Raw genomic sequence first — 27,500 nt, 5'->3', positions numbered from 1 at the left:
GCAGCATCTGGCAGTCTTTCGGTAGTTGCCTATAATGAAAAAATAGGTACGCATCCCGTACGCGTGGTAGTGCAGTAACACAGCGCCGTATAATTGTCAACTGACTTACGTTTCGTCTTCCAGGAAATTCCAGTTATCTTTGCGTAATATGTAGCTCTAATAGTATTGTTTTGGTACCGTATATCATTATAGTGCCATGGTAGATGTCTTAAGTAAATAGCCCCCCGAGAAGACTGCGGTTACTAGGAAAATACTAAATCCCAGAAAGATTGAAGAAAATAAAAGGGAACCGAGAGACCTTGGCTTCGAGGCCATCATGTTGATAATTTTCAAGTTACAACTTCTTTTACACCACACGTTTGAGCGTGCACTCTGAGCGTCTTACAGTTTTCTAAGACAAAATTTCACTGAAGTTAAGCCCTGTCGGGTGGGGTTAGTATTTGGATGGGTGACCTCAAAATATAGGACTTGCAGTCAGAAACATAGGACCAAAAATTATATTTTAACACTCAAAAATGTGAACTAAGCTAGGTACAGATTTTGTTAGCCTGCTTTGTGCAAAACAAATATTGACGCAAAAGTAAGTAAATATTGATACACAGTTTTTAGAAAGAGAAGAAGGTTTCAGAAGTGTCGAATTGCGACATGAAAACAACTTAAATTTTGAACCGAGAATATAAAAAGTTACCATCAGCGAAAAACATTTTGGGAGATTTTTGCTACTTTCAATTTTTCTTTGTACTTTTAGCTGCACAAGTAAATTGCAAAATAAGCCCTGTACATACAAATCTAGTAGGGAATTAAGATCCTGCAAAAGTCCTTGTGTAAAAAAAAAAAAAAACGTGATGACAGACAACACCTTTTACCCTTAGAAGCACAACTTGTCACGAAATGATTATTTTTATTTTGCTAAAATTAAATTTCAACACCAAGAAACAATCCTCTTTTCTTCCAATGAGGCACACAGATTATTGGCATTGTTGTTTATCTCATGATCGAGCTAATCAAAGGGATAGGGCTCCAACATCATAACTGTGATCACAAACGGGTTTTCATTTGCAGGGTTAACTTGCTCAAAAACCCACACCCCTAAAATGCTAGCTACGGTAGTAATATTGTTAATTAACCTCAATAATCATATTATTTACCAACCATGAGTGTGCGGCCCCCCCCCCCCCCCCCCTCCAAAAAAAATTCAAATTACTCTTTCTTGCACCAGAAGATTTTATTCATTAATGAGAAACCCTTAGGGGTGAGTGAATTAATGCAAATCCCCACTTAAAAAAAAAACAAGGCATTAAATTCTTAGGCATTGCATTTAAGAGCTTTACATAATCTCAGTAAGATACATGTAAGTACATGCAGAGTTTGACATCATCTCAGGAAAATGCATGTACATGTAATTATGTGTTATTTATGCATGAGCTATGAGCAGGAAAGAGCAGAAACAAAAATAATTGACTTTAATATCTCCTTAACTGTAATTCAACTCTGTGATTCCAAAACCCAAGTAAAAAAACTAGGATTGTTATCACAATGGTATAATGGTTCACAATTTAGTTAGTGTCTTAATTAACCCATTGACCACTGGGAGTTCGCCTTTAATAATAGATTTTACTCTGTCTAACTCAGACGATTTTACTTATCAATGGGGGGCAATTGCAGAGTCAATGGATTACAGTAGCAACCACTACTTCCACTCAATTGCCCCGTGGAAGTAAGACTTGATACAAACATAGATTTTACCCTGTCTATAACGCCAGATGATTTTACTCCTCAATGAGGAGCATTTCAGGCGACAATGGGTTAATTAAATGAGAAATCCAACTAACTTGCGTATTCTGATGAACTGATCTTGGTGGCCCTGTAGTGCAATTATGACATCTGCTTCATCCAGCACAAACATCTTGATTTTCTTTGGGTCCATCACTTTGAACCGAAACAGCCAATCCAACAAAGTTCCTGGCATTGCAAATAAAATATGGTCCGTCACTTTCTGGCCTCTTGAAACTGTAAATTGAAGCAAAATGGCATTAACTAAAAGCTACATGTGCTTTTACAATAATTTTAACTGCACTCAATTGCACAACAGAAATAAGGACATCTTAAAGTAGGCTGGATGTTGTGTGAAAAGAGACATCCTGGGGCTTCTTCTATTGGTAGGCTGCTGCATGATGGAGACTCCGCCCATTTCTGGACTAATTATTATTCACCTCAGGCTCAGTAAATATTGAGGAATATTTGGTATTCCTTTTGCTTGGTAAATATTTTGCAATATTTACTTCCCCATTTGCTGAATAATATCATTTATTAAAAATTGAACTACAGATATCGGATTTCCAGCATTTGCATTGGCTCGCCGAACACAGGCTATAAGTTCATAAACCTGCTCTACCTAATATGGTCAAGGAATGCATAAGCAATAAAGTGAACTGAAATAATATTTGCAGCTCTCAGAAAAAATGGAAGACAAAAGCTGTTTTGGACCGGAATTGACCAAGACAGATATTGATGCTTTAGTCAACAAGGTTGTTGATCCTGGCGTTTTTAATAAAACAATTATTATTCTACACTTGTACTCTGGCTTGCTGGATACACAATGACTATAACCAGCTGGGCACTACGTGCCTCACTGGTTATCTATCACTTCATATCCAGCGTGCCCGCGAAGAGTAATAATTTTATTGTTGAATATAAGGCGAGTCAGGGTGGATTAGCCGTTATCAACTGTACCTTCTACCTCTGAGACTTGGGTTTAACCCTCAGGCCCATGGTCGTACGTGAGTTTCAGTCAATCTCAAACGGACTCTGAGGGTTTTTCTCCAGTTTTCCTCCCTCATCAAAATCGACTCTCAGTCAATATTGCATCCGGCTGCAGGTGGATACCCTCTATAGCAGGTGCGGATCCAGGGGAAGTGAAATGGGTGAATTTTAACCCCCCCCTTTTCTGAGCCCCCATTCTTGCACAGACCTCAAACACCTCAACCAGGCTTTGGTTCTATAACATTATTACAAAAATTCACCCCCCCCCCCCCCCACCCCAATTTCAAAATCCTGGATACGCGCCTGGATAGAGAAAACCTCTGGTATCCTTCCCTTTCACTGAACTGAATGAATAAAGTTGGTATTACTATTATTGTTTACAACTATCACAGCAATGTTCTGCTGAGGGTTCTGGTACAAGCAACAACAAGCCACCTCAGCATTCCAGAACTCGTCTTAGGATCCTTGCTGATCACAATAGAACGGTCTTCTGCATCGTATGAGCCTTAAGCCCAATGTGGATATCTGCCAAATACTTTTCCAGCATGGCTGTGAAGCTCCCCAATGCCCCTTTGACAATCGGGGTGATTACAACTTTCTTCAAGTGCCAGAGGGTTTTGATTTCAATTGTTTGGTTCTGGTATTTGTTGACTTTTTCGTTATCCTTCAGAGCGATTCCGCAATCACCCGGGCACGTTATTATTATTATTATTATTATTATTATTATTATTATTATTATTGATGATGATGATGATGATGATGATGATGATGATTATTATCATTGCGTTCGATCGAGCGCATGCTATTTCGGTCGTTTTTCCAGATCTCTCATGTTTTTAATGACGTTGCTTTCGATGCCAGTTGATTTTAAGGTTTTGGGCGAACTTGCTGGCTGGCTGGCCTTTCACCTCGACTTCATGCAGTAAATCGGTAGCCATAGTGATCACAGGCATTACGTCATGCCAAAAGCGCTGATTCTTTGTGTTTGCATATTATTTTCTTCCACTGCTGTTTTAAATTCTCTAATTTCGCCAAGGTAAACTGAGTTTGTATCAATTTGTTCAAAGTATCTCCAGCCAATATGATTGATACTACACAACCGAACACCAGGAAGCTGTGCACTGGTGTGTTTTCGCACCACCAACAAGTCCTTTTCACAGGAGCGCATAAAAAACTGTGACACCCAACCGATATATTCCCTTCGGTCATCACAGTTGATAACTAAAAAATGAAATGCCAACCATTTCAAGTTGATCAGCTATGGATTTCTAAAATACAAGTTTCTTGCCAAACACACAAATCAAAATACACCGTAAACATTGAATATAGCTGGATTGCCTTTGGGTGGAAATGCACTCACATTCATAAGATTTCCTATTAAAGATTTATGTCTCCAAATGATGAATTGTCAGGATTCCGTTAAATAACTATCCTGATTGAAGAAAGGCATTATGGTGCATTATGATGTCTGTGAGAGTCAATTGCTACTCGGCCTTTTTGCCAAGATCAAGTATCATTGTCAGACCATTGCACCCCTGTACTTTTTTCAGGACCTTATTCAGGTTATCATTAGCCCGTTATCACCGTTACCGGTTCATGAGGGCATTCTAGACCATATTTAATTTTCATCATCGTTTTAATTTTGGCCTACTGTAGAGTTAGTTCCAATAGTAGCGACCCTCGTTACTTTCGGAATTAGCAGCCTCTGGGGGTCGATACTTTCGGGGAACAAAAATCGTTTACAAATAGAGCTGGCGCGAGCTTCTTTTCCGAAATAAAAAAACAACAACATTTTATTTGCATTCCATACGTATAAATTGTGTTTCATAAAAAGAAGATAACAATGATAAATACAGCAAAAAAAAACTATATAGAAAACTATGAAGAGTTTGCAATTTCAATTTGAAGAAACGTTGCTATTGTTAATACGAAATTATTTCAGTTTATGGTAGTTCTTACATCCATCGCTACATCAGTCAACTGATGTCAAGTATGAATGGTGGCATAAAGCCTCCCCTTGTTGTAAATTAAAGTGCTTTATCTTGAACAACTTGTGACAATGCACGAACATATTATTGTACATTATAATTTTGGCTATTGATTGACAAATTAAGGGAGGGGGGGGGGGGGTCGCTACTTTCAGGATTTACTAGCTGCCACAAAAAATTGACGTTAATTTCGGTGGGTCGATACTATCGGAACTTTACAGTATTTTATCTCAACGCTTTCGTTCACGGTGGGGATTGTGCGGTAGTCCCATTTCTCAAGAATTGTTGAGGGTAAAAACCTTGGTGACGTGAATTTATTGAACCCTTTTACTGGCGTTTCGCTTCACCTGCACTTTTATGCTAAGCCTTTAACAACTATTACTCAACAAAATTTTTTTTGCTGTCGAGTTTTTGCCTTCAAGCCACCGCAAAACCATTTGTTTACGCAAGCACAAATTTCTCGAATCTTTCTTCACTGGCATTTCGCATTGAGGTGCATGTTTGTGGCTCAAAAACTCTCATTTTGAACTGTTAACAACCAGACCGGACCGTCTAGGACAACAGTGTTGCTTTAAATGCCATTTAATTGGCGCCTTTTTTCCTTCAACACACACCATGCTAAATTTGTCTCCTTTAAACCGTGGATTGGCCTTGACACCTATTGTATTTTGCTTCCTAAGATTTCTGCTTTGCTTCCTAAGCAACTGTTGAACCCACTTTACTAATCCGAGATTACTACTAGTTATTATTGTTAAATGAAGCAAGACAACTGATTACAAAGCCTGGCATCACAGGTGCTTCTCTGACACATCAATTATTTTAAAGTGAACTCCAAATCCTTGTTGGGATACGTTTCTTACCTCTTTCTCCTCTTACTGCATAGCCAATCTTAATTTCAGGACAGAATTTTCCCATTTTTTCTGCCACCTGCCCTGTCTGTAGGGCCAGTTCATACGTAGGTGAAAGGCATATCACCTGCAAAAAATTTCAATGTCAAGTGGGAAATAAATTCAACTGCCAAGCATGGGATGCATGTAAGTTCTGTTACTGAGCTGCAATATAGCACATGTGCTTGACAGCAGTTAGTGAGACAGTTAATAGATGTAATCACATGGACCCAAAGGCAATTAAGGATTAATTTCACATGTACATGTATTTCCAGAGTTCTTCCATGACAAGGGCAATTTGGAAAACTCTGTAAATACACGCGAAATTAATAATTACATGTAATTGAACAAGGGCACATCAGGATTACGCTGTATAATTATGTTTATCACATAGAGGGAAAAATATTATTCTTGAGGGAAGACTGTTGAATGTCGTGACAAATGACAATCAACTTGCAGTACATGTCACTGACCAATTGGTTCAATGACTTAAATCTTCAAATTACAAGAAAAACACTTTCATCTGGTTTAAGTTCAATCCTATAAATCATTGCTGTCAACAGAAATGTCGCTTAAGTATGACTTTCAATAAGTACATGTTGACAAAAACGAGTCAATTGTCCTGGCTTAAAGCAACTACAGTGTATCAACCAAGATCTCAGTACTCAGATTGATTACCAATAGTGCCCTTGTGATTAACAAAACATTCCCTCTATTTCAGCCAATTGACAGCATTCAGTTAAGTAAGTCGGTAAATAAGTATCATTTACTCTCAGATTTTTAGAGTAGCTAGTACATGGTATCTGACAGAATGCGGCGACACGGATCCGCATAATTCCCTAAAATCTGCATCCTCCGCATAATTATGATATTTTCCGCATTAACAGAAGGAATGCCTGATATTACTGATAAAGCAGCTGCTTACCATCCTCACAAACATAAAAGCCAAAGAGATTGACTGTTATGAAACGCTTATTTTCCTGAACATTGAAGATCAGTTGAAGAAAATCACACCATTTCGCGAAAGGTTGTTAGCAGTTTCCACGCATTTTTGGGCAATGATCCTGGACACTAGAACCTGTGTAAAGGTTATAAATTAAAAATACCCTGGAGTCGAAATTTTGTTTAAAATCCGGTCACAATTTTCTTTTCTGTGGAACCCCTGCACGAACCAAACCTCATTTGGAGAAGCAGTCGTTCCCTAGTTTGACTCTTTGCTGCCTTTTGGAGAGAAAGACAGCAATCCAATTTATGATGTAAGGATTAATATCATATTGCAAAAGCTTGGCCATCAACAGTCTATGATCTATCAAGTCGAACGCCTTCTTGTAATCAAGAACAAAGGCCCTTCCACAGTTCCCAGTTCCATCAAGAGCACGAGTCCAATTATGGAACATGCTAATTAAGGCATGCGTAGTAGAGGAACCAGGGATAAATCCACACTGGTCTGGGCATATAGCCTTTTCAGAACAGCAGGCTTCACATGTTCTTGGACAACAAAATGTTCTGCGATTTTCTTTAAAGTAGGGGTAAGCAAAATAGGTCTAAGATCTTTCCCGAAATCCTCTATGTTGTTAACTTTAGCAAGAGGGGTGACGTTAGCGCATTTCCAAAGTTCAGGCATAGAACCAGTAATAAAAGACGTATTTAAAACCAAACAAACTGGCTGAGCAAGTTCAAGAGCAAACTCATGTAATACCCAGTTTGGGATGTCATCTGGGCCCCCTGCTTTAGAGGCAACAACTGCATTAAGCCATTTAAAGCACTGTTCAAGTGAAATAGTTGGAGCCTCATAACCGGATGTATTAACGTGATAGTCATCAGGAATGGGCGAAAAGGCTTGTTGTGGACATAAAAAAGGCTTGGTTGATGTCTTTTGAAAGGCATTTAATATTGTCATCAGTAAGAAGCTTGTCAATTAAAAGCTTGTTAGATAAGTCAAATAGTGTTTTTCCCATGCAAATACATTGGACGGGTCTAATTATTAGCTTTATAAACTGTTCAAATTTCCGCATAATACGCATAATATGGCCAAAATTTTTCCCATAAACTTTAATTTTTTTCTGCATCCTATCAGAAGCCCAGCTAGTAGCTTCATTATCTCTGAGAATTGAACAGCACAACTGTACTTTAAGGATCCCAACTGGCCAGAGGCAAACCAGTTAGCTATTTACAAATTAGCGCAGCTAGCAAATTGAACCAGGGACCACTAGGAACAAATTCAACAAGTGGTCAGAACGTGTCTTGAACCCGGAACCGCAAAATGCGCTAACCACTAAGCAGCACTGCATCCTACTGTATGTGATTATTATTATTATTATTATTATTGCTTGTTTTCGACCTTCATTTTTAATAAAGACAATACATGTTTCGGATGAGTTGTACAGTGAGACGATGTATAACTGACCACGGATGATGCCTCATCCGAAACATATATTGTCTTTATTAAAAAATGAACGGCAAAAACATTGTGTGGTTCATCAAAGCTATATCCTATTTCGTGCTGCTATGAAGCCCTCTTCTTGTTATCATCGTCATCATCATCATTATTATTCTTATGGTCATCATCATCATCATTGTAATAACAATAACAATAATAATAATTATTATTATTATTATTATTATTATTATTATTATTATTATGGTCATCATCATCATCATTACATAATAATAATAATAATAATAATAATAATAATTTATTTGGCCAATAATCACTTCATTTCCATGATAAAAATATTTACAAGCATTAAAATATCTCCAAAAGGTAAGAACCATAAATTTACAAGCAATTAAGTATTTCTCTGTTTTAAAACTTCAAAAAAAAAAAAAAAAAAAAAAAGAAAATAATAATAATAATAATAATAATAATAACAAAATTCATTGAGCACTCTTTCATACAAACTTGAATCTTACATGTATCTGGTAAAAATAAATAATAATAATAATGATAATGATAAAACTCAAATTAAATCAAAAATTTAAATGCCGGCGGTGGCGACATTAATCCGGCAATCGTCAAGAGAGTCTCTAATAATTATTATTATTATTATTATTATTATTATTGCTTTGATGAACCGCACAATGTTTTCGACCTTCATTTTTTTAATAGACAATACACGTTTCGGATGAGTTGTACAGTGAGACGATGTATAACTGACCATGGATGATGTCTCATCCGAAACATATATTGTCTTTATTAAAAAATGAACGGCAAAAACATCGTGTGGTTCATCAAACCTATATCCTAAAGTATTTCATGCTGCTATGAAGCCCTCTTCTTATTATCATCGTCATCATCATCATTATTATTATTATTATTATTATTAGTATGGTCATCATAAAATATAAAATAAAGGTGTTATTATTATGGTCACCATCATAATCATTGTAATAATAATAATTATTATTATTATTATTATTATTATGGTCATCATCATCATCATTGTAATAATAATAATAATAATTATTATTATTATTATTATTATTATTATTATTATTATTGCTTTGATGAACCGCACAATGTTTTCGACCTTCATTTTTTTAATAGACAATACACGTTTCGGATGAGTTGTACAGTGAGACAATGTACAACTGACCATGGATGATGTCTCATCCGAAACATATATTGTCTTTATTAAAAAATGAACGGCAAAAACATTGTGTGGTTCATCAAAGCTACATCCTATTTCGTGCTGCTATGAAGCCCTCTTCTTGTCATCATCATCGGCGGCATCATCATCATTATTATTATTAACATTATTATTATTATGGTCATCATCATCATCATTGTAATAATAATAATATTATTATTATTATTATTATTATGGTCATCATCATCATCATCATTGTAATAATAATAATAATTATTATTATTATTATTATTATTATTATTATTGCTTTGATGAACCACACAATGTTTTCGACCTTCATTTTTTTAATAAAGACAATACATGTTTCGGATGAGTTGTACAGTGAGACGATGTATAACTGACCATGGATGATGTCTCATCCGAAACATATATTGTCTTTATTAAAAAATGAACGGCAAAAACATCGTGTGGTTCATCAAACCTATATCCTAAAGTATTTCATGCTGCTATGAAGCCCTCTTCTTATTATCATCGTCATCATCATCATTATTATTATTATGGTCATCATCATCATCATTGTAATAATAATAATAATTATTATTATTATATTATTATTATTATTATTTTCAAAAAGAAACACACAATTTTAAATTTGCAAAACATGTTTCGGATGATCGACATCCATCGTCAGTTGTGAATACAAGTGAAACCGCTAGTCAGTGTTATATAAAAGATAGCTAATAACATGCATAAGTACTGATTAAATAACGTGAATAGAAAATACAATGATGAGAAGACAATGGGTATGGACGAGGAAAATTACAGTGAAAGTGTTAAATTGACATGATTAACCTGCTTATTTAATGAGGGTTTTTCCCAACCTATGTGTAAGGCCTCCTTGATTTTTAGTTGAAAAGGCGTGGAGGCGGTGTCAAGGATTGAAAAACACTCCTCCGAGCATAAAGATCTGCATGCTTCTGACCCATTAATGTGCTGAAAGATATGCGAGTTCTTATCCGATGTTAAATGTTCACGAACACGTGTAGCAAGATGTCGGTTTGTTTCGCCGACATAGCAGGCACTACAGCCTGCGCAAGAAAATTTATAAACCACACAGGATCGTGATAATTTGGAAATAGCATCTTTGGCACTGAATAAGTTCTTAATCTTGTATGGGGCAAACACTAGCTTGATGTCCAAGTTTTTACAATAGCGTTGTGTTAAATTCTTGATTCTGCGTTGAACGTGAGTCGAGAAAGGGCCAACGAAAGGTAATTTGTAATAGTGCGTGCGAATTTCGTTAGAGTTGGTTATTGCGGAAGCGTGCAGGGGGGAGGCAAAGAATTTGTTAAGGTATTGTTTAACAGTTCTGCTCACTAGACTGGATGGAAATTGATTCTTTCCGAGAATGTTGGCAAGCTCCTTAATGTTGTTGTGGAAACCGGTCCAGGTGTTGTTAATTTTAAATGTCCTGTCCACCAGTGTTCGTATTAACCCTAATTTGTAGGGAAAAGGTGTGAAACTAAGGAAATTGGTGAGAGGGCCTGTGTAAGTGCTCTTGCGAAAAACAGATGTGACTAAAGATGGAGGATTGCTGTTGTCCAAGAGGACATCTAAGAACGGTAGTTTGTGATTGACCTCCGTCTCCATGGTGAATGTAATGTTAGGGTGTTTATCATTGATATAATGAAAAAATTCCAAAGCATCCGTTTCGCTGTTGAATAGGCAAAATGTGTCATCCACATATCTACGGTAGAAATAAATTGCAGGACCATCGTATTGTTGTAGCCAGATTCTTTCATGATGGCCCATGAAAAGGTTCGCAAGTACCGGTGCCAAAGGGGAGCCCATGGCGACGCCATCTATCTGATCGTAATATTTCCCTCGGAATAAAAAATGTGTCTGGGCAGTAGCAACAAGGAACAACTCTTTGAGGCTGTCCTTGCTTAACTTGATGTTCGGGTTCCCTGACAAAATATAATCCACTGCTAGCTCAATAGATTCTAGCAGAGGAATGTTAGTAAATAAACTTTCCACATCGAATGAAACCATGAACTTGTTTGAAGTGCGCAGGTTAGTAATTTCGTTGACAAACGAGAAAGTATCACGGGCACAAAAATCACTAGGTATGTGGGAGTCTAGGAGTGTGCAGAGGAATTTAGCCAAGTTGTAGTTGTAGGTTCCAATTGACGAGACGATCGGGCGAAAAGGAGGAGTAGATGATGGCTCACGTACTTTGTGCATCTTCGGTAATCCATAAATTCGTTGTTATTTAATCAGTACTTATGCATGTTATTAGCTATCTTTTATATAACACCGACTAGCGGTTTCACTTGTATTCACAACTGACAATGGATGTCGATCATCCGAAACATGTTTTGCAAATTTAAAATTGTGTGTTTCTTTTTGAAAGTTATTTCTTGCTTGCTATTAGTTCGTATTATCATTATTATATTGAAACTTGAAGCAGTTATATGCTCCACAATTCTTAAGTTAGAAATCGCAAATACAAAAATTCTTTTGATTATATGAATATGTCATGGGCCAAATGCGATAGGTAAATTTAGAATCACAGCAGGTTACTGCTTGTCACAACATCATGAGAGTTCTCTCATTCTAGAGGCTCTGCCAGGGTAAATTCCGGCAAGTGACACGGCCTAAAAAGTAGGAACAGCACTTAAAGTGAAATCGCAACAAACAACATCCTTTCTTTAAATTTCTGACAGCAACGGTCACAGCAACGTGAAACATTGACTAAGCACCGACACAAGACCTTCAGACAAGCGACACAGACCCCCCCACCTTCCCCTGGCAGGACGTCATTCTAACTAAACTCTTTTCTCTCTCTCTGCTCAATATTAAATTTTGTAGCCAACAGGCAAAAGATAAGCCAAAATCAAAGATGTCTAATGTCTTCCCACAGACACGAGGATAAATCACTTCACTGTCATTATCTTCATTGTCAACATTACCATCAGATTTATCATGAACATAAAAATATAGACTCAAAGCTATGGAGTATCCCATGATTCTCAAGGTTCCCAGTATACAGGTCGTCTTACAAAACATGATACAATGCATGGCAAATCTTACCTGTGTAAAACTTTTTGTCGCATCCACTCTGCTAAGCATTGACAGAACCAATGCAGCTGTCTTCCCTGTTCCAGACTGTGACTGAGCTATCATGTTGTTTGGGCTGACAATAGATAAAAAAGCATAATGTAATCAACAAGGATCATCAACAATTACATGTACGAAAATGTTATTTCCACCATTATGAACTTGAAGATGCACAAATAGCAAGAGAAAGAGAATGGATAAGAATATTACCTGTTGTGCTATGGACCACAAGATCAGAATTGGGCAAAACAGTTTGTGCTTAGGATGAAGCCACATGGCTTTTAACCCAATGAGTGAACAAATAATACACGTACATGTACATGTACTGTACATGTGGACAAAACTCCTTGGGGAAGTCAAGGAAATACCAAAAAAACAACATCGTACAAGCAAGAAAACCCTCTTTTGCCATAACTGGGGGGGGGGGGGGGAAATTCACCATCCCTCCCCCTTCTCCCTCCTACAATGTTGTTAACAGGAAATTTGGGACATAGGATGCACAATATTCAACATTGTTATGTAGCTGAATTTTCTCTCCCAGCAGCGCACGCTCTCATTGGTTACTTCGAGGTCACATGACATCTAACATTGTTTCCTGCCAAGTCTTTAAGTGGGCAACAGTGCAAAATGTATGACGTGAGAGGGTAACAGTTACCCGCAAATGTTGACTGACGACCGCCGCTGCTGTTGAACATTTTTCTTTCTGTGCTATAAAGCAAATCACTTAAGTGGCTGGTCCCTTGGGAAACAGTTTATTTTGTTTCCCTCTAATTTCAATGTTTTCCCCGGCTGTGCCTCAGGGAAACATTGAGATTCTCGGGAAACAAAATGAACAGTTTCCCTCCGGCCCAGTCATTAAGTGTTTATTGTTTGGGGGGATGAGAGGGGAGTGTCATGGATTTATCTTCATGGTGCAAAATGTCCCAACAACTTTAACCTCAATTGTAGCTGCTTGATTTTTTATCCTTCAGCCAAGTTGAGGTCAAACAAAATTTTGCATATCCCATGGCATTTAGAAATTTCACCTCCTTGAATGACATCAAAGAGAAAAAATAATATACCGGTACATGTACTTCAGGGGCCTAAATTTACAGGCCATAATTATGCTTTAAGTGAGCAAATGTGAGAATGATATACACATATGAAATGAAATGTTGATAAAATACATTCATTTGGGAACTCTGAAAAATCCAAGCCCCAGATGGGATTTGAACCCACAAATCCACAGGTCGTGGGTTCGAATCCCATCTGGGTCTTGGATTTTTTTGAGTTCCCAATGGGTTCTATCAACATTTCATTTCATATGTGCATATGCTTTAAACCCTGTTAAAGACAATGACACAACGCAAGCAAAGCTAAGAACTCACGGATCAGCAAGGAGCATGGGTAGAGCAGTTTCCTGAATTTTCGAAGGTTTATTGAAGCCCATGTCATATACACCACGGCGCAACTGTTCTGACCTAAAATTGTGGAAACATTTAAAGTAAATTCTTAATGCATATCAAACCAAGTTTTTTAACCCACTTTGTTAAGTCTGTTTAACCCATAGACCCAGTGAGACTTAATAGATGTCTAATGCCAGACACAGACAATTTTACCTGTTGGTGGGTAAGAGGGGGGGGGGGGGGTGTCAGTATCCAATGTATGGTGGGTTCATACATGGTGTTTTGGCGTTGTTTCCCTGTTTCATGGCATACACTGTACAAGCTTGATACTGCTTAAGTTGCACATACAAACGAGATGATTTTTCATTTGAGTAAAAGATTCTTAAAATAAACATATCTTATTAGATGTTTTGATGTGTAGTAACGCTGAGTGTTTTTACAAGTTGTGCTATATTTTGACAAGCCCACCAGGGCGAGTCAAAATACAAACAATTTTTTGCAATTCAATTCTTAGCAAAAGTATTGTAAACAACCGAGAACGTGTGACAGATCTGTGCGTGCGGGGCAACGTCAGCAACTAAACTACCATACTCAAACCAGTTCTCGACTGTACAATAACCAAGTGTAATAACTAACTGTACAATATCGTGGAATATTTGTATTCGTTTTGTGCGTTTTTTGTACAATAACTAATACAGTTGGATAATAAATGTATTTATTATATGACTAGCTTAGTTACCAGGCAAAATGAACCAAATCCAGTGCTGTGATTGGCTACCTGAGTGGGCAAGATGGAGCTATACTGCCCACACAGGATTTCTTGCTTGGTCGCGCCAGATCAAAGATCTTTTTTTTTTTGGTGTTTTATCCTACATGTACATAATAAATCCTTTATTGACCAAGCTTGTTCTGTCAAGATGGCTGGATATTGGCCTCGTTCTTTTTTTGCATGTTTATGGACCTTGACTTTGTCTCGGTCCATAAACACGCAAAAAAAGAACTTGTCCAATATCCAGCCATCTTGACCTCACGCTTGGTCAATAACCATATATATTTGAATTGCAGATTAAAAACGAAGGGGAAAGAAAGGAAACGAACTTTACATGTATTTAATTGTTTAGTCTTCTTAGTGCTGGACCAATATTTGGGATACTGTAAACTGAAATTACAATATTAAATTTGAGGACAGGAAAACCCGAGTGCCCCGCAAAAAAGCTCTCGGTGCAGAGAGGAGAACCAACAAACTCAACCCACATATGAAGCAGAGTCTGGGGATCACACGTACCAGGGCCACATTGGTGGGAGGCGAGTGCTTTCACCGCTATGCCATCCCTGCACCCCTTGGGAGAAATGATCCTCGTACTTATTTTGTTGGCTATAGACATTTGAAAGATTTACGTGGCTTCAATAGGAACCTTTGACCTCTGTGATGCTGCTGCAATACTTCACCAACTGAGCTATGAAGCCACTCAATTGCGAGCAGATCAATTTCTTGCACTTCATGGGTCACAGGAAAAATGTCTGCCCTTTTGCAATTACTGGTATATATAGAAAAAACTTTTTACAGCTGGCATTGAGAGAGAAATCTCTGTGTGAAGGAAAATATTCTATACTTAGATGTTCTTTTGAGCACCATATCTTATTGCAAAAAAAATGTATACTCACAGGGGTAGCTCTTCAAATGATTTGACAGAATGCAAAGGTGAGCTGGGATCATTTCTCTGAACAAGTTTGTTCCTAAGCACCTTCGCCAGGAATGAAGTGTCTGCGATAACAGCTGCTGTATTCTCTGATGGAGATGACACGTGTACAGTACAAACAGATGAAAGAATTCAACAATTGTAAATGACATTAAACCTTTTCAGCCCCAAACTGACCCCCATCGAGGAGTAAAATTGACTGGCCACGGTTCTTCAAAAGGTGGATAACACTATGCCCCAGTTAAATCCCTATCCAGCGGATAAACACTAGCAAAACCAATTGAGTTATCCAGTGGATAGTGCTATCCACCCTTCGAACAACTGGGGCCTGGTGTTGGAGTTAAATCTGAAAGTGTCATTTTTACAAGTCAGTTTGCAATGTACATCAAGGAAACTATTACAGTCGAAATATTAATCAATCTGATGAGATTTTTATAAAGATGATCCAGGGCTGTGGGTCACAAGTCACCATTTTTTGAAAGGTGGGGAGGAGAATCACTGCTGGGAGAATGTAAGCTCAACCCACTGACACCTCAAAAGCCCTAGGATGCCGTCAGTTCATGAGTAAAATAGTCTGGCAACTAATTTCCAGTTAAAGACTATTATGTAGATAAGGAAAGGTTACGTTAATACTTTATACAAACGTTGGCCGTGTAGCACTTATATTTTAAACAGAATTAACTGAAGTGAGTGTAGTGTAACGTGAAGTGCTAGATTTCTATCCCATATGAACCATGTGAGCGTTAGCCCTACTGATGAAACCAGTAGCCCATCAGTAGGGCTAACGCTCGCAGTAGGGCTAACGCCCCCAGGAGGATCGCAAATGGAGTCACAGTCCAAGTTAAGGAGAAATTGAGAGAAAGTTATAGAGAACTCAACACTGGACAACTTCTGGGGAAAACTGTAAATGCCCTGAGCGGGATTTGAACCCACGTCCCCCTGATCACTAGTCGGGTGTGATGACCACTACACTATCAGGACAACCATGCTGGCAACATGGCTGATTAATCATTTAATGTGTGGCATTTCCGTGGGACTCCCTAAGGGCCAGTTTTTCTATGTGATAACGCTGGATCAACAAGTGATTCACAGGCGGACAAGGGTAATTAATGTAAAGAGACAGTTAAGTAGATCCCTCGAGCCAACAACGTATCACCCCCAGGAGGATCACAAATGGATTCACAGTCCAAGTTGAGGAGAAATTGAGAGAAAGTTACAGGAAACTCAACACTGGACAACTTCTGGGGAAAACTGTAATTGCCCTGAGCAGGATTTGAACCCACGTCCCCCTGATCACTAGTCGGGTGTGATGACCACTACACTATCAGGACAACCATGCTGGCAACATGGAAATTGAAATTGAAATTTCTCCTCAACTTGGACTGTGAATCCATTTGCGATCCTTCTGGGGGTGATACGTTGTTGGCTCAAGGGATCTACTTAACTGTATATTTACATTAATTACCCTTGTCCGCCTGTGAATCACATGTTGATCCAGCGTTATCACATAGAAAAACTGGCCCTTAGGGAGTCCCACGGAAATGCCACACATTAAATGATTAATCAGCCATGTTGCCAGCATGGTTGTCCTGATAGTGTAGTGGTCATCACACCCGACTAGTGATCAGGGGGACGTGGGTTCAAATCCCGCTCAGGGCAATTACAGTTTTCCCCAGAAGTTGTCCAGTGTGGAGTTCCCTGTAACTTTCTCTCTCTCTCTCTATATATATATATCTTCAAATCTTCAATCTGGGACAGACTGGCTTTTAAGAGACAGGGAAAATTGTCTTTATTAGTCCTGCAATCAGTGACACATTGTTGGTACAGTGATGGAATTAATCGAGCATCCCTCCCTCTCCCACCTTTCAATGTTGATTAGAAACCAAATGCACTAAACAGTTAGTTTGGGTACATTGCACTATCCAACATTGCACGGGGGAGAGGGGGTGGGTGTTCCAATGACTTATGACCGTGATTGGGGGTTGGGGGTTGCCTTCAGAGTGAAGGGGTCAAAGAAGAGTTGATCTCCAGCCCCTATTCTCAGGGAGGGTACCCAGACCCAAATGAGCAGTGGTAAATGAGCCTAGGATCAGAGAGGACAGGAAGCTTAAAGATCGTTCCATGAGATGCTTCATGCTGCATGTTCAACCCAACTCATTGACCTGTTAGGTGGGGCAGGGGTTATGGCTTCTGGTTTGTAAAATCTTAGACGACATTGATGACATGAACAAAAATAATACTCCTTTATTTCTTTAACCCTTTTGACCCCTACACTGGCCTAAACCAGGTCAGACTTAAATGTAGTACTTTAGTCTAATGCCAGATGATTTTACTCATTAATGGGGAAACCCATAGGACATCAAGTTTCTGAGGGGACCTTGATTTTGTAAATCCTTTGGTCACTAGCCTTACGAGCCAGAAGGTCCATCACGCCGGCTCTTATTTCCGGTTTCCGTAGCATGAAGCGACTAGAGTATTTCTACTCCCCCTTGGATGGGATGCTAGTCCATCGCAGGGTTATCCCCAGCATTTCGCCAGTACCCATTTACACACCTGGGTGGAGAGAGGCACTCAATCCGGAGTCGAGCACTCTTACCATAAGGCCACCATGCCTCCCGTTAACACTTTAAGCCTTGGTCAGTTAGCATTGGGACTGAATGGGTTTTGAAAAAAAAAAAAAAATCACAACACAAACCATCATTTTCCTTCTCGGGGTCAGGCTTTTCTTCAGTAGGTGCAGCAGCAGTGTTGCTTATTTTCAACTGATTCACCTGTAAATAATGAAATTATGTACGGCAGGGTTTTTATTTATTTGAGGACTTTTGATTGAAGGATGGGACAGTATGATATTGATAATTGTGAACATCTAGGATCTGCTTTCAATTATTCTTGTTTTTATATTTATGTACATTAATTTCAGAGCTCCAAAAGATTGTGCTCTATCCTGTTCTCAGCTGAATCAAAAGTTCACAGCAACAATAATTATAACGAATAGTAGTGCAATGTCAGTCATCCATATTTTCTCTATTAACATCACTGTACTTGGGCGAATGGCTTGTTTGTTTCTTTTTAACTAAAATTTAAAAGGATGTTTGGGTCGATCTTCACGTTTTACTCTAAACTCCTTGTTTTCAGCCCTGACCCCAGTTGTTCAAAAGGTGGACAACGCTATCCAACGGATAAATCACTACCCACTGGATAGCACAATTGGTTTCACTATGACTTATCCACTATAGGCAAGATTATCGCTGACGTCACCTATTGTCATTACTGTGCCAACCAGAGCCTCGTTGGCTGTCAAAACAAAGGGTCTTTTTTTCCTGTGGTTGGCAAATTTGAATAACAAAAGCAATGTTTGTAACCAGATATCTTCCCTAAAGAGTAATTTATCTGGCCCCAATTTTTCAAACAATGGATAGCGCTATCACCCGGATAAATCACTATCCAGTGCATAAGTCATAGCGAAACCAATTGCACTATCCACTGGATTGGGATTCATCTGGAACAGATGGGCCTGTTAGGAAACATGTCAAGTATAATTATTTTTAATGACTCTTTGAGCATGATAAAATGAACCAAAGTTGAAAAGTCTGTTGGTGCAATCTTCCCTTGATCTTTCATCAGTACCACAGGAAATTCAGCTCTTTGTTCAGCGAAAGAAAACTAAATTGAAATCATTTCCTGGGATTAGTAGAGCGATTGCAGAAATTATACCCAGGCCACTTTGAACGGCACAAATCTCTTGCTCCTGCGGTCCCGCAGAGACCAAACAAAATTAAGCAATTAAGTTAGGTAAACGACTGCTACCGCAGTGACGTAGTCGATGAAAAATGAAGTCTGAGTTAGTTTAGACTGCTACCGCTGTGCCGTAGTCGATGACGCATGAAGTCTGAGTGAGTCGAACAACTGCTACCGCAGTGCCGTAGTTGTAGAATAATGAAGTCTGAGTGAGTGAAGGGCAAAACGATCTCGTAAAAAGTGTAGTTGACCGAATCGCAAAATGAAAGCTAAAATTTTACTAGAGTGCTTTGGCCTAATCACTGAAACGAGCGCTTAGGCTTAAGCAATAAACGAGTGCTTTCTTCTTCACACGAGACATTTAGACAACGGATTTGTTATTCATTTTGGAGAGTACCGGACTGCTGCATAATTTGCAACACGACTGATTATCATTTCAACGACTGACGTCTACGGGGCCGTAGGACTGCGGACGCAGCATTACAAACACGACTGCGGCACTCCAGGAGCAGGTTTTTTAAGTTAGCTACTTTGTGGGCCGGGTATTCTGCAATCTAGCCGGCATCGCTTTTGCAAAAAAACCTCTAATGAAGAGATTATTATTATCTTGATTTTCATATGCTCAAACAGTTATATTATACTCTTATTTATCCATATTTAAACTATGGTCTTGCTAGCTGGGGCACAGCTTACAAGACTAGATTAAATAAAATCTGCACTAAGCAGAATAGATGTATACGAAGCATGTTCTTTGCTCATGGCAGAGAACATGTCGACTCCTATTATAATCTTCTTGGAATCTTGAAATTTGAAAATATCTACAGATTAAAGGTATCACTTTTCATATACAAATTTAAAAATGATAAAAGTAACAGCCCAGCTGTACTACTGAATATTCTTATACCTGCATCAGACATTCACTCATATAATACCAGGTATGCTGCTAATCAAAACTTCTTTAAGCCATCAGTACCTACCAACTATGGTATATCTACATTTAAATTCTCTGCAATAAAAATCTGGGAATCTGTCCCACTAGAATTTAAACGATTTCCATACATGCTCTTCAAAAAGAAGTATAAAAGACTCTTATTGAGTACTCAATTGACCATAGATTAACTGCTAGCTATATAAGATATGCTGTGTAATAAGTAGTATTTATGTACGTCTTCTCTTACGATAATAATATCCTAGTCGTCTTTAGTGTAGCTATCAATTTCAAATATATTTAACATGTGGCCAACGCCAATTTATATCTCACATGACAGTGACCAACTCGAAAGCTGATTCACTACTTTGGTCACTGTACACTATAAATATATATTTTTCTAGCTAATTTCTGTTAGTATTTTCTCTATTATTGTAAACTTATAATGTTATATTAAGTTGTTTCCTCTCTGTAAACAGTGTAAAAATAATAAAATTGAAAAACTTGAATTGCTACAGTCCCAAAGGACGTACTATTGTTATCGCTATTGTTTTCTTGAAACAAAGGACCGTATGCATAATGAGGTAGGGACCTGTGCGGGATCCTCTTTCGCAGCATTTCCGCCCATTTCTGATCAAAACCTTCACTTACTTGTCCAGATATTTGACGTTCTTGTTCGTCAACTTCGGCCGCCCAGTCTTCGTCAGCCATCTTTGAGTATAAAGGACCAGTAGTTTAAAAAAACAACGAGAATTATAAGTAAATTCTACTTGTTCGGCAAGGAGAGACTCTGGGATAATCGATTTGAACTATATTTTTGATTGGCCGATTCCGTAGCAATGGCAGTCCGACAGGAAGTCGGTAAGTAATTCGGAAGCCCCACAATTTGGAGGGACATTCAAAATCTAAAACTAGTTTCAGTGCTGTTTGATTTTTTCTACCTCAGAAATATATAAATCACAAAAATACCGCACGGGAATTTTCTCACGCTGCTAAAAACTTATTACTATTGCTGTTGCAAAAGTACTGTGGGAAAAACCCTTACATCAGTCTCTTTGAGGTGAAATCCGTGGAATAAGGTCTTGTCGAAGCCATTCAGAATTACGGAAACATCAAAATGTAGAAGAAGAGGACATTTGTGTGGTTTCCACAAAAAATTTGTCGATCGTGTTGCTTGCACGATGGCATTCTCATTGCATTCTGAACGATGGAATGTACGCTGAAACACCAAAAATACACTCACCGGAAGTGTCAGAGGTTTATCTTCACTTGCTCTTACAGCAAGCCAATGATCATTTCTCCAGTTTCTTTGTGTGTAAGGCTAAGATTCTTGTTTCTCGAACACTTTCAACCCGCCATTTCTACTGTTAACGGTTTTCTCTTTTCTGCTTCCGTTTAAACTCTACTATACGTCATAAGACCGGAACCCAAGTTTTCTGGGAAAATGGAGTCAGGGCGCTTATACATAGGGCGGTGAAACGGGCAGTCCGTCTTGGTCCAATTGGTCCAATGTGTGATGCGGAGAAGGACTGGCACGAGCGCTCCTTCCGCGCTTCCGGTGCAATTAATGGCTGCCAAAAATATCCTCTCGACGAACCGGAAATCAAGTTTTCTTTCTTTATTTTTGGGCCACCAGTATTGTATTATTCAAAGGCCTTTTTGATATTTTTGACCCAAAACTCAATACTATTTTGTCTGTTGGAATATAACTCAAGTATTTTCGTCGTAAGCTGCTCAAATTTTAGTGAAGTAAGACTGTGTCGAATGCAGCTATGTCCCGCTTATCGTGACCAAGCCATGTTCCGCTGCTTCTTTTAGGAGTACTCCACATTACTCCACTCTAAATTTTACATATATTGAAGATCGACAGCTTTTACATAACATAGTAAAAAACCAGCTGGATATATTTGGATATAGCAGCGTTTCAGAACTTCAAACTTGCTCACTTAAAATCGCTCGCGACGAATCGCCAGCCGCAGTCAATTTTACCGACAGTAAAACACTATTTTCAAGATTTCACCCGCTTGGGAAAATCAACAAACAACAAATACGGTTTAGTCAGGGCGCTTGTAAGTTCATCTTGATAATTTAAATGAAATACGAGTAAAGCTTGCTGTCCGAAAAAGTTTGCAAATACATGGCTTTGCATGAAAACAACACCACAGAAAAGACACAAGAATTTATGAAAATGTGAAATGCTTTGGAATGTCTTCAAAGATAACAGTCCACTGCAGTCAATAACAGATCAACGTGTTACCAACTTAAACCTAGTACTTAATTACTTAAAAGCCTGGAAAAAAAGAGCTTCAACAAACATTCCACAGAAGGACAGATGTGTCAGAACACTTCATAACATGGCAAACAATTGATCTCGAGGTAATATATATAAGACAAGACTTAAAATGGATCACAGCAAAACAATGCAAAACTGATAAGTTATTGTAAATACCATGTGCTTGCCCCGTTAGGTATGACCATGCAAAAAAGTCATACTATTCCATGGCAACTCCTTCATATTTTGTACCAACTGAGGACAAAGCAATGATTCCAGTTCCTTGCAGAATATCCTCCCATGAGGAAAAGCAATTTGTAGCCTGTCACTACTGCTACGTTTTAATTAAGACTCCCCATCCTCTCCCAAACCCCATATTGTTTTCTTTGCCTTTGTGCAGTTTGGACACAAACAAATAAGCTAACCTGTGGCTGATCAATATGATCACATTTTGTTCCACTGTGTGAAACATAAATAAAATAATTTAAAGCATAAGCCGTCGAACATACCCTAAAAAATAACAATGACTGTATTTATTGTTAGGCTTGACTAGCAACACCGCACAGAGACCTTAAAAAATATAGCATGACTATTTCACACTCAAGGATCACAGGCATCTACTTTTGGGGGTCTGAGGTGGCTGATCTTTAAGCCCTTTTACTCAATCAATTAAATATATTACATATCAATACAGTAACTCTCTGTTTCATATTGTTTTCAAGGTGTCAGTAAAAGGCCTAAATCTACTGAGTATACATACACACCGTGCAATACATACTTAATTGACCGCTCCCCATAGGGGCTTTTCAGGGCCAATGAAACAACGAAACAACAGAACATACATATTCCAGCACTCGGCAAGGTCCCTTTTTGACTTGTGGCTGTTTCTGCTTAGGTGGCCTCATACACCACAAGCCTTTTTGAACACATCACCACCAAGCCGGCCACTCCTGCTGAATAATTTTCAGGGTCAAGTATTTGTTAATCCCTCCTACGTGATTCAGTTTTTCATACATGTACTATCTGGCTGTTTCTGTGATCAAGTTTTTAATTTCACCCAGAGTTTGTTTCATTTGTTAACCTTATTTTGGGGTTGAGAGTTTGCTTGAGTTTGTAAATTTCTCCCCCTCATTCTACAGACAAACCCTCACCATTCACCAACAGAATTCCCCTCATTCACCATTCACCCACAGTATTCCCGTCAAACTACCTGCTAATTAGTGAATGTTTTAGTTGGTGGAGAGAAACCCCTTCTTGTAAGGAGGATTCTTCTATCAACAACAATTAAGAAAGCTACAAACGTTGCTAGGTTGCTATGTATTACTATTAAATAACCAATCTTACATTAAGTTGGACAGTTCATCTTTAATTTAATATGGCTACTTCTTGGGGCACCAGACAAATGGTAACATAATAATTATTGTTTAACCACTGTTTGCAAGACATTATATTTTGGTGCGATATTGTTTCTTGTCGCCTGTTTCCATTATTTTATGTCATCTGTATTTCGTACACAAAGTAGATGTTTTTGCCAGACATTCAGACTCCCCTCAGAGGGTTTTTGATTCAAATGCTTCACCACTCAACAAAATTCCAGTCTTATTGATTGAGTTATAGACCCTATAATCCAAAAAATTACATTTATCACTCTTTTGTAAAGGTCATTCAAAAAATGAGGGCGATAGCATTTATGACTTTGTAATACCTTGTCTCATTTTTCCAGTTTAAATTATTTTTTTAGATTATGCAAATTAGAAGATTTGCAATGTCACACAGTGTACACAATGTGGAAGGCAGGACTTTTATTTTCAGATAATTAATGGTAATAGGTAACAATAGTTAGCTCTATTTTCTATTTTGTTTTGAAAATAGCATGTTATCATTTCTGCTTGTGAGAGCTAACCATAAATAGGCTTACCAAATTCTCTTGACACTAACTACACAACTCGTCATACTAACTAGTAAGCTACGATGGTATGTCATTTAGCCTGAGGTGCACTCTGGTCATCCTGTGTTCAGTAAGCTCTCAATAATGACAATAAAAAACACTTTAACCAAATCCTGTGCCAATAATTTCTCTGAACATGCCTGATTTCTAAAGCCATAATTAAACTTTGCATAACTATTGTACTCACAGTAAGGCACATAATTAGCTCAATTATCATTCAACTACAGAAAATATTGTGGTAATCATTTGCAGATCTAGAGCTTGAGCTAAGGGTCGGGGGTTGGTTGCCATGCCGGCTTTTCCTCCTGTGGTAAGGTAGTTTTGAGGTAAATGAAAGCATTGTGATTGGTTCTTTCTTGGTTGGGATTTTGCTATGCCGACCATTTCTTTGGAAGCGGTCATAAGCTGTGTAATTTTTGTTATTGAAAAGCCACAAATTCAAGAAACAACCATGGCCCGAGTACCATATGATAAACTACTTTCTAACCAAGCTTGCCCAAGCCATACTGATGAATATTGCACCTTGGTCATTTTTGTATGGACCTCGCTGCGCTCATCTTTAGTTCCACAATGTTCAACCAATATTCCCGGTATCGCCCTCCAGTTCGGTTAGCAAGAGCTGAATATTTCCAAGTTGTTACTTGTATTTTGACCTGCCTTTTGGGTCCTTCAACACACAGCACGAGTCGTGAAAATACTCACCAGAATATAAACAAAATGTGAAAAAAAAACATGGTTTATAACCTTTCCCATGGAAATGGCTTGTATGGCAAAGTCCTGAACAAAAAAGCACCAATCAAAACACTTGGATTTACCTAAAGGCCATAGGTTATAGGAGAGAACCAATCAAAAACAGAGGGAAAATGTTTGTTACATTAACATCAGCTATGTGTCTGGAACATCTGAAGGATTTTTTTCCTAGTTAAAATCAAAAAAGTCGTCTGTGATGTCCTGTAAAAACAATTCTTCCAATTCTTCGAGTGAGTCGCCGATCTCAACACTTGCCGCCATTTTGAAAAGGAATGCTTTTCTTCCTTCCGAGGCAGAAATCCATTCCAGGTGTCTCGAAAGCTCGCTCCTTAGCGCACCGGGAACTGGAATGGGCTTACTTGAACGACTTGCTTTGGAGATCGCATTATACACAGCATTAGTGTAGAGTTTTGCTCCCGGGACGAGAAGGGAAAACGAGGTAGTTCTCCCAGCAAACTTTTGAAGGGTTTTCAGGGAAACTGCTTTCTGTCCTAAAAAGCTGTCTCGGAGAGGGGCGAACTTGAGGACTTTATCGGGGGGGTAAAGTAAAGGCTTGTTTACTCAGAGAAGTAACCCAAATATTTAACTTTGATTGAGGGAATAAGGGAACTTTTCTTGATACCGAGAAAATAACCGAGCTCTAAGAGAATAGAACAAGCTATGAATGTAGCCATTTCTGACAACCGGAAATCGGAGAGTTGTGAGCGGGGTTGCTTGAGGGAGCGTAGCTGGCCCAGATGTTTATCATCGATGTAATTGGAGCAAGGGACGCCAAGCGATCTGATATGGGAGGAGGCAGCCCATGCCAATGGAGTTGTAGATGTATGCGCTGGCTTTCTAGGCAAAAGGAACGGTCCTGTACAAAAAGTAATAACCTTTCCATTCTAAGCCAAAAAGGGTTCTACTTTGTGGGTGAAGAGGAACGTGATCATAGCCGCTTTTATCGTCTAGGGCTGTTTGGAAATGGTTGAGTCCCACATACGGGGGTAGCTTAGTGATGTAGTCCAGGGAAAAGGGAGAGTCTTCAATCCAAAGATTGAGAAACCGCTCATCGTGGCACATTCGTGGTTTCGTTTGTTCTACAGTAATCGGCATGACTAGATGAGGGGGATCTACGGAACCCACTTTGCCATGAACTAGGAGGGAACCATTCTAGACTCGATCAATAATGCAGGAGGAGGTGAAATCTTCGTGGTTAGCACAATTTTTGGCGTTAGGGAAGACGTTCCGGGGAGGAATGGAGGAATCAAAGTACTTCCGTTGAAAAGAACCCTTAAATGGGCAAAGAAGTCTCTGACATCTACCCCAACGGATAAATAACCGAACAATCCCTCAGCTTTGGGGTGCCTCGCCAAAAAAGATTCCCAGGCTGGAAGGTGATTCTGAAGATTTGCTGCGATGAAATGGTCTGGGTCCCTGAACGGGATTTGGCTAACATTGGCATAATACTGGCCCATAGCCACAGATATGATAGAAGGAAGAGGCCCGGCCCAGCTGCGAGTCTTTCCCTCTCAACTACACCAAAGCTCTGAGGAAGGATGAATGCAAGCCTCCGCGATCCTGGTGGAAAAAACCGAGGGCTCGGAAGCCAAAAAGTAAAAAGAAGTCGGAGGGCTGTTGAGGAGGGAGCGCAAAGGAGGAAGGACCCACAGCCGAGCCGAGCCGAGCCAGGAATTCGGTCCGGAGACCAGGAAACGGATTATAATAAGAGAACCCGCCTGGCTGCGACTCAGGTGCAGGGAAAAGAGGGAATGAACTAAACGAGGAAGGGAAACACAGAATAAAATAAACAGAAAGTAAGGACTGTGAAAGAAAGCAAGAGTTTGTTGGCTTATTTTTCTAGAACAAGCAAAAACGAACTAAACATCAACGCCCTTTTCTAACTCTGCAATTTCTGGCGATATGCCCAGGACGGCCGCAGGCAAAGCAAACAATGGCATTAGTACGGGTACCGGACAAATTGTATGGCTCTGCCCTAGGAAAGGCGTGTTGAGCATCCGTTCGAAAACCACGTAACAGTGGGGGTGGGAGAGTAGCTCTTCGTAGCTTTATCAATCTCCTTGTCAATGGCGATTTCTTCCTTGGAACCCAGGAACTTAAGGAGGACTCGCTGAAGCGCCGGATTCTCAGCAAGGCCTCTTGTTTGTCTAAGGATAGCGTTGTAGCGCAAGATTTCAGCATCAGCATTCTCCCTGGCAGTGTCAACTAAATGTTCCAGGGCAGCCATGGTGGCGTGAGCATCAAACGCCCCCGGAGGACGAGAGAGAAGTTGTCCGATGTTCTGGAGGGCGTGAGCGACTGTGTTCTGGGAAAGTTTTGACTTAACAGCCTCAAAATCTTTCTTAACATCTTCCATAGGGTTAAGAACTGGCTGTAAAAAAAAAACACAAGGGGCTGTGAACTTTGTGTATATGGACAAAAACGTAAAAGT

General features: G+C 39.0%; 3 protein-coding genes and 1 non-coding gene across 5 annotated transcripts in view; 2 read left to right on the top strand and 2 right to left on the bottom strand.

The window, feature by feature from the left end:
• The window catches only part of LOC138051519 (ATP-dependent RNA helicase DDX19A-like), a 32,213-nt gene extending 10,712 nt beyond the window's left edge, over positions 1–21,501 (bottom strand). Inside the window, exons 1-9 of one of the 2 annotated variants that reach the window (XM_068897742.1) lie at positions 21,344–21,501; positions 20,751–20,828; positions 18,129–18,204; positions 15,399–15,522; positions 13,716–13,808; positions 12,322–12,424; positions 5,612–5,726; positions 1,833–2,010; positions 1–29 (exon numbers count right to left, since the gene is read on the bottom strand). The exon at positions 1–29 is cut by the window's left edge and continues 209 nt beyond it. In XM_068897742.1, the coding sequence (XP_068753843.1) occupies positions 1–29; positions 1,833–2,010; positions 5,612–5,726; positions 12,322–12,424; positions 13,716–13,808; positions 15,399–15,522; positions 18,129–18,204; positions 20,751–20,810 (778 nt within the window). In that variant the 5' untranslated portion in view covers positions 20,811–20,828; positions 21,344–21,501. Of the gene's footprint in view, positions 30–1,832; positions 2,011–5,611; positions 5,727–12,321; positions 12,425–13,715; positions 13,809–15,398; positions 15,523–18,128; positions 18,205–20,750; positions 20,829–21,342 lie in introns of both variants that reach the window. The other variant, XM_068897741.1, reaches the window with a different exon arrangement.
• LOC138051517 (ubiquitin carboxyl-terminal hydrolase 48-like) overlaps positions 1–27,500 on the top strand; it is a 102,846-nt gene that overhangs the window by 64,687 nt on the left and 10,659 nt on the right. The window lies entirely within an intron of this gene.
• Positions 17,020–17,092, top strand: Trnat-agu (transfer RNA threonine (anticodon AGU)). Its single transcript has one exon. It is a non-coding gene; the product is annotated as a tRNA-Thr (tRNA).
• The window catches only part of LOC138050884 (uncharacterized), a 2,623-nt gene continuing 2,167 nt past the window's right edge, over positions 27,045–27,500 (bottom strand). The window contains exon 2 of the mRNA XM_068897143.1: positions 27,045–27,440. Within this exon, the coding sequence (XP_068753244.1) occupies positions 27,045–27,440 (396 nt within the window). The remainder of the gene's footprint in view (positions 27,441–27,500) is intronic.

Source organism: Montipora capricornis, chromosome 6 (assembly GCF_036669925.1).
Source record: "Montipora capricornis isolate CH-2021 chromosome 6, ASM3666992v2, whole genome shotgun sequence".
Taxonomy (NCBI): domain Eukaryota; kingdom Metazoa; phylum Cnidaria; class Anthozoa; order Scleractinia; family Acroporidae; genus Montipora; species Montipora capricornis.
This window is presented reverse-complemented; position numbering and strand designations above follow the sequence as displayed.